This window comes from Esox lucius, chromosome 3 (assembly GCF_011004845.1).
Source record: "Esox lucius isolate fEsoLuc1 chromosome 3, fEsoLuc1.pri, whole genome shotgun sequence".
NCBI classification, from domain to species: domain Eukaryota; kingdom Metazoa; phylum Chordata; class Actinopteri; order Esociformes; family Esocidae; genus Esox; species Esox lucius.
This window is the reverse complement of record NC_047571.1, coordinates 15,350,718-15,364,623: the sequence shown is the minus strand read 5'-3', so window position 1 is coordinate 15,364,623 and position 13,906 is coordinate 15,350,718. Positions and strand designations below refer to the sequence as shown.

The 13,906-nt window shown below is 44.4% G+C and overlaps 1 protein-coding gene across 2 annotated transcripts in view; it reads right to left on the bottom strand.

The window, feature by feature from the left end:
* LOC105018694 (tensin-3) overlaps window positions 1–13,906 on the bottom strand; it is a 42,184-nt gene that overhangs the window by 14,665 nt on the left and 13,613 nt on the right. For both annotated transcript variants that reach the window (XM_010884330.3, XM_010884340.3), the window contains 6 exons: window positions 13,435–13,495; window positions 13,197–13,272; window positions 12,909–13,038; window positions 12,572–12,637; window positions 11,932–12,033; window positions 3,535–4,797 (listed from right to left, as the gene is read on the bottom strand). In XM_010884330.3, the coding sequence (XP_010882632.2) occupies window positions 3,535–4,797; window positions 11,932–12,033; window positions 12,572–12,637; window positions 12,909–13,038; window positions 13,197–13,272; window positions 13,435–13,495 (1,698 nt within the window). The remainder of the gene's footprint in view (window positions 1–3,534; window positions 4,798–11,931; window positions 12,034–12,571; window positions 12,638–12,908; window positions 13,039–13,196; window positions 13,273–13,434; window positions 13,496–13,906) is intronic.

The following is a 13,906-nucleotide window of genomic DNA, read 5'->3' as shown; positions in this document are numbered from 1 at the left end:
GCATAGTTTGAAAAATGTATGCACTAATTATCAAAAGGGCCTCTGGATAAGACAGTCCATTCAATTACTTTAATCTGAATGTAGAATTTAAGTTGGGGCTTAGGTTTAGGAGTTACTGTTGAAGTTAAGTGTTAGGGATAAACGTTAGGTTAAAGGTTCAGGGGAAAAAAGGTAATAATAAGAGGTTTAAGGAGACATATTGGGGTTGAGTTTATGGAAGGGGTTCTAAATGAACAGCCAACTCATTACCATGTGAAAGACCACCACCAGTACTTTCATGGGGAGTTTTTACTGAGTGTGCCAGTGTTTGTACAGTCAATCTACACGAGATCTACATTTACAGCTGCTCAGCCTGTCTTTAAACTTTTTCGATTTTGCCCATACAAATAAAACACACAGCCTTTCACAGCCTCGTGTACATTTTTGGTCACACAACATATAACATACTGTAAGCCAAATATACCAACCTTGAGCCTCAATATCCCACTTGAAACATTGGCAATGTATCATAGCATGCCTTAATTTATGTAAATAAAGTAAATACAGAGTGTTTCTGTCAGTCTGGTTTTTCTTTTTACTGTGTGTAGCCAATATGCACAGAGAGGCACAAGTCTCTAGTGTTGGATGGAAAATGCAATGCCTCAGGGCACACTTGCTCCCCTCCTGGAAATTCCTCTGCCTTCATCCCGCGCTTTCCTCACTTGTTTTTCTGCCCCGTGGCTGCTCCAGGGACATAACTTAGTGTGATTCACGCTCTACTGACGGCCAGACCGCAAAACCACCCTCCAGGTGAAAACAAAATGGTGGGCGACAGTTCAATGAACTGTCAATGAACTGCACTGCCAGCATGTCCTTGAGTCAACAAAATTCTCCAACCATAGAGTTTTACTAGAGGAGCCATGTTTGGTTAAATAAAACAAAGATAGAAAACATACATTTTTGGTTTTAGTATGTGCTTAAGATTAGATACATTTTAATAGTTATCTGTAGGAGAAAACAAACAAAAGTGAAATATTGAAATCAGCTATTGTGAATGGTTAAGTTCCAAAACTGGTGGCTGGTGTATACAATATTTCTTTTCCTGGTGAGCACTGAACATTCCTAGGAATCTTTGGAACACTGTTTCAGAATCCAAGTCAATGTCCTTGAACAAATGCATGAGTCAAAGCATGACAGAACTAGAGGGAATATAATGGAAAGATTCTCATGGACAGATTAAATGGTGATTATCTGTCAGGTCCATGTAATATGTGATTACGAGTACAAGCAGTTTCTAGTTTTGGGTTTTCAGATTTAATTTAAAAAATCAGCATTGGGCGAAGGCATTGGTTAAAATGGTGCAGTTGTTTTCAAAACAGTGTGCAAATGATACTTGATTCCATAGTGGTATGGAATCATGGTAACATGGTAAAATGGTAAAAAAAAAAAATTTTTTGTTGTCTTCTGGTCATGACAAACACTGGGTGACATTACTGGGAGAAGGTTGGCCATGAGTTTCCTTTTGCAAGGGAGAATACTTCCTTGCTTTGTAATATGGGTCTTCTCAGTTATTAAACATTCCCCGCCAGAAGTAAAACATGAAATTACTATTGGCAAGATATTTATGCTTTGGGGTAAAAGAGGTAAGTGGGAATCTATTGTAATGTACTAAATATACATTGCCATGCTATTCTCTGAAGATGAGCTGTAATAGTTTCTTAGACACTTCCGCCTGAGCCATGTGCACTTGGCTCAGCTACCAACTAACAGAGAGAAATGTTCAGGAGCACCACAAGCAGAACAGGGAGACTGAAGAAAAAGCTTCTACCTGAAATTTAGATGAGCTTTAAGATGAGTTTTAAGATGAGCTTATTTTATACTATAGTTCATTTTTCCATTTGCTTTGGCAATGCGAACAATGTTTCCCATGCCAACTAAGCCCTTGAAATGTAAATTTACTAAATCCACTACCTCCATCATCTGTCAGACAGTTGAACTATCTGTTTATCTGTCTACACTCTGATCTGCTCCTAAGATCCCTTTGTACATTCATCATGCACACATTCATTCACACACACATAAACACACACACACACACACACACACACACACAAACTCTCTCTCTCTCAATGGACACAGATCTCTTTCATTCACACTCTGCAATTCACACTCACAAACCCCCACTCAAGTACACACACAAACATTCAACCACACAGATGCACACGCACACACGCACACATATATTCACTATTTAAATGAATCCATGCAGTCCCATGTAATGTTCATTGTAAAAATCAGTTCTCAATGCAGGTCCATTATAAATCATCAGTATCTTGTTAACTTTCTATCTATGTTTGTGTACAGTGCTTCTTGAACTGATATATGCACTCAGACTCAGATTAGCATTTTTAATTAAGTTAATAATACTCTACACCCATAGAGCAAATTGTTTTGCTACACTCCGTGACAACATCGGTAATAATGTACGTGACTAACGCAGTTTTGAAACTTTTAAAAACCGGACATGTCAAGCTGATGAGTCTACTAATGACAGGGTGTTCAGTCAGACCTTGACAAGTAGAGGCTGACAGAGTGTGAAGAACCTTCAAAGACATTCCATAAAATGTGTACAGTGTTCCACATGTTCTGTATGTTCTAGAGCTGCTGTGTGCCTAGAACTACTGAGCGGATGAAAATCATGACAGCCCTTCCCCCTTCCCCCTCCGTCCGTGTTCCACTGGGATTCCTGAGGGAGATAGCTGTACACAGACAAGCCTGAACAACAGCCTCTGCCTTAAAAAACATGCTGAAAACATCGGAAAAGCTGGCAGGAACCCTGCTATTTACTCTGGCTAACAGTTCTCCAGGTGGGGAGACGGCAGAGTTGTGTTTGGAAAAAAGTTGACGTTGTTGGAGAAGTGAAGGTTTGACAGCGAGGCTCTCCGAGAACAGAAACATCCCACGAACAGCCAGTCTCCTAAATCTTCCTGATTCTCATAGATTTTTTTTACCACCACCCCCTTTTATGAACCAGTGATGTTTGCAGAGGTTGTCTGAGATTACTGCCTCAATCAGTACCACCACCAGAACAATCATGATTCACCAACTACCACCACTCATTACATTACACCACCACCACCACTCATTACATTACACCACCACCACCATTCATTACATTACACCACTAATACCATTCATTACATTACACCACCACCACCATTCATTACATTACACCACCACCACTCATTACAGTACAGCACCACCAAAATTAATTGCAGTACACCACTGCCACCATTCATATCACTACACCACCACCAAAATTAATTGCAGTACACCACTGCCACCATTCATTACATTACACCACTACCACCATTCATGACCTTACACCACCACCACCATTCATTACAGTACACCACCACCATCATTCATGAAATTACACCACTGCCACCATTCATATCACTACACCACCACCACAATGAATTACAGTACACCACCACCACCACCATTCATATCACCGCACCAACAGGCACACACAGAGCTATCTGTCAGACTTACCAGACTGTTGTGTGTTTGGCACTGCAGCTGTGCCGTTATCTGTGAGTCTGTGAGCGACACCGTTGGGGCAGCCGGTGGAGGTGGCGTTTGTGGCGGCCGAGCCGTTGACGTGCTCCCCGCCAGTCCTTTTGACCGAGCTAGAACGCATGGGGACCGGCACGAACGTGGGGTCCAGGTCCATAATCAACTGGTTGAGCTGGTCGATGGAATTATCTATATCCACGGTCAGAGAGTTGAACTCCTCGTCTCGCTGGTTCTTTGTGAGGACCGCGGGGGTCTGCTCGCTGTGAGCGCTCCGTGTCAAGGCCATTCTGGAGGCGGAAGTGTCCATACTCAGAGCGGGTGCTTGTTGTGACACTGTAGCGGCCGGAGGTTCGGGCAGGCTTCCCCCCTGCTGCTTCTCGGCCCCCGGGTACCTCTCCTCCTCGGCCGGCAGGTAGGCGTACTGATGGGCTGCAACCATCTGCTGCTGGCGCACCCAGGTGTGTGTGGAGTAGCTGCCCTGCCGGTAGACCTGCTGCTTGGACACGGGCACGGCGCCGGCCGGGGTGGACACCGAGGCACTCCTCTGGCCAAGGCAGCCCCTCCGGGTCTCCGCGTAGGCTCTCTCGTATTCCTCCATGGCGACTGGGGCTGGGTGGTGGAGCTGGGGCAGGTGGTGGAGCTCCTCTCCCCCGGGACTGCCGAAGCCATCGGACAGCAGGGAGTTCTGGCTGCTCTTGTGGCAGGACGACGACAGGGTCCCCAGGCTGTCCACGCTGCGGAGGTCGTGACTGGACAGGAGGACCTCATCATCCAGGATGTCAGTCTCCCTCTCCCTGAGAGGCCGTCGGTCCCCGTTGACATGCGCCTGGGTCGGGACCAGCCTCTGGATGGCTACTCCTCCTGGCCCTCCGCTTCCAGACTCAGACATCTCTTCCAGGTCTGGGGAGGGCTCTTCCAGGCCAAACCCGCTCAGCAGGCGTTTCAGCTGGGCTTTCTCCTGGCGGCTGGGTCCCTGCTGGGGCCTGAAGGCTGTGGCGGTGGTAGTGGTGCTAATGGCGGCGGTGATGGGTGCTGGGGGTCGGTCGGTCCAAAGCGAGGTGCTGGACAAGCCTGAGTCACTGCTGGCTGACAGGGCGTGGTCACTGTGGTCGGGGCTGCTGGTGGTAGAAGTGTCCCGGTGGACTGAACGGCCCAAAGTTAGGCTTGTGGTTCCTCCCCCGTTAGGGCTCCTCTTGGACGGGGCTGCTTTGTCCTGGCCCAGGCCCTGAGAGCGGGACACTGGAATGACAAGAGACGGAGCGGCTTCAAACGGTCAGCTGGTATGGACACACAGAAAGACACGACCACACACACGCTCACACACGCTCACACATGCTCACACGGCCGCAAAATGTGTTTTCACAGTCACTATCACCTGGACGTAACAATCTCTACACCCTATGCAGAGGTCACCGATAAAACACGAACAGGGATTCAGAAATGCACACCGTTTGGGACACAAAGACAAATAAACACACATTAACTCAATATCACATTATAGTGCATCTGAACAAGGAGCAGGCTACATGCTGTGAAGCAAATCATGCCAACAATCAGGACTTCTCATTTTAACTGCTCACTCAACTACCTTGCCCAAGACAACTGTACCATAAGAAATTTCTAAAGCAAACCAACAAACACAGCACACAACTTTTCATAAAATCTAGACATTCTGATTAAATAAAGAACAAAACAAATCAACCAAAAAACTATCTCATCACAACGTGTCCCTGCACTGAACCACATTATTTGCAAGAGTAAAAAGAGATGCTTGTTTTTCAACTACAACTCGTTTGTACCTTGTGTTGTAGGGTAAACAAAGGTGTTGGTCTTGTTCAGGTTATATAACTAACAGGTGATGAAGGAATAAAAGTCATCTGTCTCCCCGGCCTGCATATACAGGAGAGTCAATTTGCAGTTGAGTTCCCGGCCAGTCAGTCAGTGTTTGACCTCTGCATTCCCCAAAGTGGCGTGATTTACTTATCGGTCCACACTGCCCTCTGACTCTCCAACATTATATCTTAACTGTCCAGCAAAACCATCAGCAGAAAACACAAACAGAGTCAGTGGTCAACTGCAAAAAAAAACCAGTCAAATCCATCTGTGCCCTCTCTCACAACTCAGATAGATTACTGGAGAAAGAAAAACGAAAGACTGAGTTAGCTAGCAAAAAAACCAAGAAGACCGGTCAGAGCTTTCAAAGTGTAGCTGAATGTATTCCAAGCGCAACCGAAAGCTGCTGTATAGTCAAGGGTAAAAGCTCCATTGCCCAATCAGTGTCACTCTCCTCTAGTCCAACAAAGGAGACACAGCAACATGACCCTCATGCCTCTGTCTCAATCTGGCGCGTTAAGTACTTGCCTTTCAGTCAAGCCAACAGGGCTGTAGTAGGATTCGAATACCAGACACGCATGATAAAAGATACCCTCCTCCTCCCCCTCTAGACAAGCAAACACACACACACACTGTTCTCTGGAACTTACATCCGGCTCTCTACAGCGAGTCTGGGACCTCCTCGGCAGAATACGGTCCAGGTCGGAACACGAGTGTTCCAACAGATCCCTTTACAACATTCCAACTGGCAAGGTGGTAACACTTCTGAAGACAGATGTCTCTCTCTCTCTCCTGCCTGTATGTTACCCTCCCACTTCTCTCCCCCCTCCCCCTTCATCCTCCTCCCTCACGCCCCCCTTCTAGATTGAGAAAAGAATGCAGCCGCAGCCTTAACCTCTCCTTCACCGGCTGCAGGTATTACTCACTCTACAACCAGTGTCTCCTGCAGGACAAAGGAGAGAAATAGAGGGATGAGAGAGACAGGAGGAGGAATGAAGCCTTTGGGAGTTTAGCTAACTAATAGCGGCTAGGTTCAAGGAGCCTACTGAGGTCAGTCAGACACAAACACATACTGGTCCTGTTGTCCTCCTCTTCTAGCAGGGAGAAGGAAGGTGAGGGTGTTTGCACTCCACACAAGGGGGACCTTGAGTTCTCCCAATATGGACAGAGGAATGTAAACAAGTTGGGAGTGGCCCGGGGTGGAGGCGGGCTTGGGGGCGGGCCCAGGGGGTTGCTGAAACCCGACCTCACACCCTGGCTGCATTAGGGAACTAACCTGCTGGATAGAGAGAAGGACAGAGATGGAGAGAGTAAGACAGAGAGAAAGAGGAAAAAGGGAGAGAGAAAGGGAGAAAGAGGGGAAAAAAAGGGGGAAAGTGATAGAGGGGAGAAAGTGGGAGAGGGAAGCTGAGGACAAAAACAACATTCCATTTCCTCATCTCCTTACCTCTTTCTTTCACACTGTGATGAGAGACATTTTAATTAGAGCCAGTAGTTGGGCAGTCTGACGGTTTTATGAAACCCGCCCGATAGCCAGGTTGTTTATCATCTTGCTGTCATGAAATGACTTGCCTAGCACTGCTGAAACAGATGGGATCTAACCTCCATTATGGATTTCAATTGTTTCTCACGTTTCTGTCTGCAACACACACACTTGGATCCATCCAGACCATTCATGGTCTTTCACACGTTTCATCTTAAACATTAGTTTATGTTAGCTTTGGTCAAGCTTTGCTTAGAAATTGTAAATTTAGTTAGAACTATTATTGTGTTGTAATACATGGTTCACTCTCGTAAGCGTAAGGCAAATGACAATGTAGCTGAAAAACTGTTTCTCTGACTCCCAACTAGTCTTTACATTCTCAGGGACTGTTGTTGCTACATCTCCAAATGACTCTCCTCCAATGACATCACTGTTATTACACTTTACCATCCCTCTCTTCCAATCACATGACTGTTATTATCCTATACCACCCCTCTCCTCCAATCAGATCACTGGTATTACACTTTACCATCCCACTCTTCCAATCACATGACTGTTATTATCCTATACCACCCCTCTCCTCCAATCACATCACTGGTATTACCCTATACAATATCTCTCCTCCGATGACATCACTGTTATCACCCTGTACCACCCCTCTAGTCCAATCATATCACAGTTCCTCCCTCTCCTCCAATAACATCACTGTATTTGCCATGAATCATACCTCTCCTCCAATCACATCACTGTCTCCTCCAATCACTATGTACCATCCCTCCTCTTCTACTGTATGCCAGGTCTGTGAGTCATCAAACTTAATGACCATCATCATCATCATCCCCATTTCTATCACCCCAGGCCAGGCCTGACTTCCGTTAAGGCTTCTGTTCGGGGCCCAGCCAGACGGCCCTCGGCTAAAACATTCCTGGTTAATCCAGCAGCCAAGCCCTGTGACACAGCTCTGCCCTGACTGACTCCCTGACTAACTCCACTTACTGACTAACTTGGAGCTGCCCACTGCAGGAAGAGAGGGGGAGAGAGGAGATAGGGGAGCCGTCTGTTCAGGAACGGCCTACTGTGGCCCAGGCTTCCTCTGTCACAATGTTCAAATGGGGTGGTCGGATTTGACACACATATTGATGAAGGGATACCCCCGACTTCTCTACATCATCAGGAAACATTGTCCGATTCATTACTTGTAAACAAAAAAAATTATGTTTAGTAAATTGTATGAATTAATATTATATCAACCAGGACTTGTTACTATATACACCAGGTCATACTCAAACACAATATAATTTGCACAAGTGAATTAATCTACATTTTGACTGGAGGGATGGTGATGTAGGAAGTCATTGACGTAAATGGTGTTGTCTTTCCACATACATTTCACTGAAGTGGTAAGTAGTCTTTATGCTGTCAGGAGTATTTTCTCTCTTAACCCATAGCCTGACAGCTAGGGAGAGGAATGCTGGGAATTGGTCATTAGTTGTGGAATTCCAAAACAGCTCCCAGTCTTTCCTTTCCAATCTTGAGTTTCCATGAGAAAACAAGGCAGTAAATATTGCACAGAAATGCCTCAAAGACTCAAAGAGAAGTGCAAAATGAAACATTTATTTTTGTTTAGGCCGCTGTTGTGTGACTTCAGTTCATCTTTTAATTTAAAATGTTTGCTCTTTAATTACACGCCCAGAGACTCTTGATCTGGCACTTCAAACATGAAAGCTAACCTCACTTTATGATTGTGTAGTAGTTTCTCAATTAAAGTAATATAACATATTGTCTTTATCATGAAATGGCTTCTATGGGTATTACAATGAATATAAAATGTTTATTGAAAATCTGTTCTGGGCATATTTATCTTTTAATTCAACCATATTTATCTATTCTGGGAGGTTGTTGAAAATTCTGAGGCTAAGAGGAGAGATTTGACTGAGCAGTAACCACACAAGCTAAGACGGGACACCCTGACAGTGTGTGTGGGTTTTTGTGCGTGTTTATGTGTGTGGGTGTGTGCACACGCCCATGACTGCGTGAGTAGGTTGGAAGAAGCACGCCCATTCATTTGATACAACAACAACAAAACAGTAATCTCTAGGGAACTACCCGTTCTCTGTCTGACCTCAAGCTTGCTATGGTAGCAGCACTATCCCATCCTTAGCAAATAACTTCCAAAAATGACCAACCACTCCCATAGACATGGCATTAGATTGCCCTTAGAAGAAGGGGGTCAGATGCACATGGCACATGAGTATGATCCTCTTTGTGTCTTTGGTTAAAAACAGGAACAAAGTATTTTTTTCTGTTAACAATTATAGTAATAACACAGAATGCTTCCATAAGACCTGCGCTGGTACAAGACTTGGTTACATGATGATGGTGATGAGATGATTCCCACATGAACCCGGTCTGCTGTGGCTCACTGTGTGATGGCCACATGAACCCGGTCTGCTGTGGCTCACTGTGTGATGGCCACATGAACTCGGTCTGCTGAGGCTCACTGTGTGATGGCCACATGATCCTGGTCTGTAAAGAGTCACTGTGTGATGGCCACATGAACCTGGTCTGTGGAGAGTCACTGTGTGATGACCACATGAACCCGGTCTGCGTAGAGAGTCACTGTGTGATGGCCATGTGAACGCGGTCTGTGTAGAGTGACTGTGTGATGGTTACATGAACCTGGTCTGCATAGAGAGTCACTGTGTGATGGCCACATGAACCCGGTCTGCTGAGGCTCACTGTGTGATGGCCAAATGAACCCAGTCTGCTGAGGCTCACTGTGTGATGGCCACATTAACCTGGTCTGCTGAGGCTCACTGTGTGATGGCCACATGAACCTGGTCTGTAAAAAGTCACTGTGTGATGGCCACATGAACCTGGTCTGTGGAGAGTGACTGTGTGATGGCCACATGAACCTGGTCTGCATAGAGAGTCACTGTGTGATGGCCACATGAACCTGGACTGCAGAGTCATTGTGTGAGTGCCACATGAACCTGGTCTGCGTAAAGAGTCACTGTGTGATGGCCACATGAACCTGGTCTGCAGAGTCATTGTGTGAGTGCCACATGAACCTGGTCTGCGTAGAGAGTCACTGTGTGATGGCCACATGAACGCGGTCTGTGGAGAGTCACTGTGTGCTGGCCACATGAACCTGGTCTGCTATGGCTCACTGTTTGGGTTAATTAAATCACGCTGTGGTGTCCAATCAAAGCAGACAACACACAATCACACTGTCGTTCTCTGCAGTACTAAGACATGCTTTTTACCGGTTTACAGGGTTGCTGAGAGATCTGTCGCACTGGAAGATCCCCGCTAGAAAAATAATGTAGCTTTCTCTTGGCCCTCCATTCATTCCGGATCTCCATTCATTCCCAAAACAGACACTGATTGATATTCGGTGTGGTTGGTTTCACTGAGTGTACCTCTGTTGGTTAGACTTTAACTGTCGGATTAGCTCTTGCTTTACACAGAGATAGCCATCACATGACACACACACACACACACATACCGTGCCACATGCACTCTTCATAACTGCTACTACAAGACTTTTGTTTACCGTTTTAAAGCCCAGACTGTTTCTATTTCTACTTCAGAAGTTAAACATCCCCTTTCCCATCTGCGAAATGTGTAAATACTGCAATTACTGTACTCAACACTTTATGCATGTTTGCGCCCTTCTCTTCATTCACGCTACTATCTTTCTTAGTTATTGTGCACTTATTATATATTTATGTACTATTATTTAAATCACAGTAATTTTTTAAAGCCTTTCATTGAATAGCCCATAGCTTGTGTATTCTGTTTACATGACAAATAAACGATAAAAAAAATACCAGCCCTAGTGAATAATGTAAGTGGATGTTGTTCATTCATTTATGAAATATGCTATACTATTTGCCCGGATATGGTTTGGTTTTACTGTGGGAACTTTGTTGTTAGTTGTGTTGGACAATGGTTGTTAGTAATGTTGGACAATATGACTGGTGAAACTGGTTGTTAGTAATGTTGGACAATATGACTGGTGAAACTGGTTGTTAGTTATGGGGGACAATATGACTGGTGAACCTGGTTGTTAGTTATGTTGGACAATACAACTGGTGAACCTGGTTGTTAGTTATGTTGGACAAAATGACTGGCGAACCTGGTTGTTAGTTATGTTGGACAATATGACTGGTGAACGTGGTTGTTAGTTATGGAGGACAACAATATGACTGGTGAAACTGGTTGTTAGATATGGGGGACAATATGACTGATGAAACTGGTTGTTAGTTATGAAGGACAACAATATGACTGGTGAAACTGGTTGTTAGTTATGGGGGACAATATGACTGGTGAAACTGTTTGTTAGTTATGGAGGATAACAATATGATTGGTGAAATTGGTTGTTAGTTATGGGGGACAATATGACTGGTGAAACTGGTTGTTAGTTATGGGGTACAATATGACTGGTGAAACTGGTTGTTCGTTATGTTGGACAATATGACTGGTGAACCTGGTTGTTAGTTATGTTGGACAATATGACTGGTGAACCTGGTTGTTAGTTATGTTGGACAATATGACTGGTAAAACTGGTTGTTATTTATGGGGGACAATATGACTGGTGAAACTGGTTGTTAGTTACGGAGGATAACAATATGATTGGTGAAATTGGTTGTTAGTTATGGGGGACAATATGACTGTTGAAACTGGTTGTTAATTATGGGGTACAATATGACTGGTGAAACTGGTTGTTAGTTATGTTGGACAATATGACTGGTGAACCTGGTTGTTAGTTATGTTGGACAATATGACTGGTGAAACTGGTTGTTAGTTATGGGGGACAATATGACTGGTAAAACTGGTTGTTAGTTATGGGGGACAATATGACTGGTAAAACGGGTTGTTAGTTATGGGGGACAATATGACTGGTAAAACTGGTTGTTAGTTATGGGGGACAATATGACTGGTGAACCTGGTTGTTAGTTATGGGGGACAATAGTAAATAATTATTTAGGGTAATGAATAGCTTATTTTCCACACAGTAATGAGGACACATAGGTTACAGTGACTGGGTTCACCTTCCCCGTCAATGATGTTCTGGTATGAGTCCCATCTTGTCAGAGGGTCGGCTGTGTTGTAGTCCACAATGACGTCTGCCCCGTTCTGCCAGCGCTCTGCCCCTAGACCAATCAAATCAGTGGAAATGAATTTGTAAAGCTTGTACATGGTCCAGTGAATAACAAGGAACACATGGGACATTTGAATACGGTTCAATGAGGAACAAAACAACCAGTAGGATTATCTTATAACTGTAAACTAAAATTTGATGGACAGTAGCCTTTTTCCTTCTTCCCTAGAAGTGATTTGTGGCCGGAGTGTGTAAACGTTGCTACTGAGAGTTGAAGGAATATAACATTTTACGAGTTTTGTACAGCACTCATACGCATGCACAACACACACACTCCCTCCTGTGGGGCTATGAGTCACAAAATGCTGCGCTCCTTTCCCTCTCCATCAGTACACACTCCACACTACGGAATTCCCACTACGGAATTCCACATCGACCTCCCGTCCGGGGTCTGTGGGGTTAGCAGTGGGAGATTGTGTGACGGGAGGCACTCAGCGCTGAAAGCACCATGTGTCTGAAGGTTTTCAAACCCTCCTGTTTTTCTATAAGATTCTATATATAATTACTTTTTAGAAGTAAAAATTAAATACCTGGGATCTTCTCTGGGCCCTCTGAGAACACCAACTCCACTTTCCCGTAATCCGGAAATCTGGGATCTGCAGAGTCAACACAAAGGAATGCAGAGATTGTGGTTGCGCTGGAACACCGCGGAAAGATGAATGATGTTGTCTGTGACAAGGGTTCTCCCAGACAACCATACTATACTACAATGTCTGAAAAATACACAATTGGCTTTATAAATAGATTTAGCCAAACCAAACGTTCTCTGGAGTCTTCTTGCTGTGATTGCAAACACTGGAGCTCAACGACGCCTTGGCACAACCTACTATAGGCATACCGAGGTAGTGTTTGTGCAAGTTGAAGTACCTTTATTGGCAGTCTCCATATCCTCCTTCTCAAACATCAGGTTGTATCCTTGTATTGCTCCGGTGTGGAACTGAAGTCTAAAGATCACCTCACGCTCAGAAGTGACATCACTCTTATGGTAACATTTTACCTGTAGGAACAGGGGAGAGACTGGTTGTAATGGCTGTTTTCTATCTGTGTTGTCATGGGACAGTCAGCACCTGGTACGGTCCTCACTGAGCTTCAGGTTTCATTAGAATGAATCTTTAAGTGTGTCTTTCTTCATCCAATGCTATGAGAAGCCATTACCATGATGTCTCCCTTCAGCAGCTGAGCAGGTTCCAGACTGATGCATATCCTGTCCCTGTGTCCGGGTCCAATGTGACTGCGTAAAAGAGAACCAACCAATCAGAGAGACCAATCTACGACCAGTCACTGACAATCACATAATGTGCTGAAATAGAACAATAGCCAATCATCGCTCACAGAAAACTGCATGTTGTGTTGTCATGCAACATCAGAAAACAGAATAAAAATGTAGGCTTACTAGACCCCTGAGGAGTAAACAGCTTGCATTCCCTGGTAGACTTTCAAGTATGGCCGACATACTGAAAAGGAAGGGATTTGATGATGAAAGAGGAAATATAAGATTGTAAAACGTGTGGAAAAGTAATACTTAAAGATTATATCACAGATATGAATATAGTTTTTTATGACTATAATAGGTGCATGAATTTAATTGATGCATTGATTGACAGTGTGATGTCGTCAGTTGTTATTATATATTACTCAGTGTTTGTCCAATAAATTCATGAATTGCTTTGCATAGAGCTTGTTTGATCAGTAAAAGTCTCTGGAAAACACTAAATTCAAGCAAATGTTTGTTGTACCCATGGACCCATATGTCCCTGAGAAAGACAGATTGTGTAAGTCATACTAACCTGGTAAAATTAAATATATTTTGCGCAATCAATCGGTAAAATGTTTTTACTATATGCCTGAGCTTGTCTGAAGCTTTA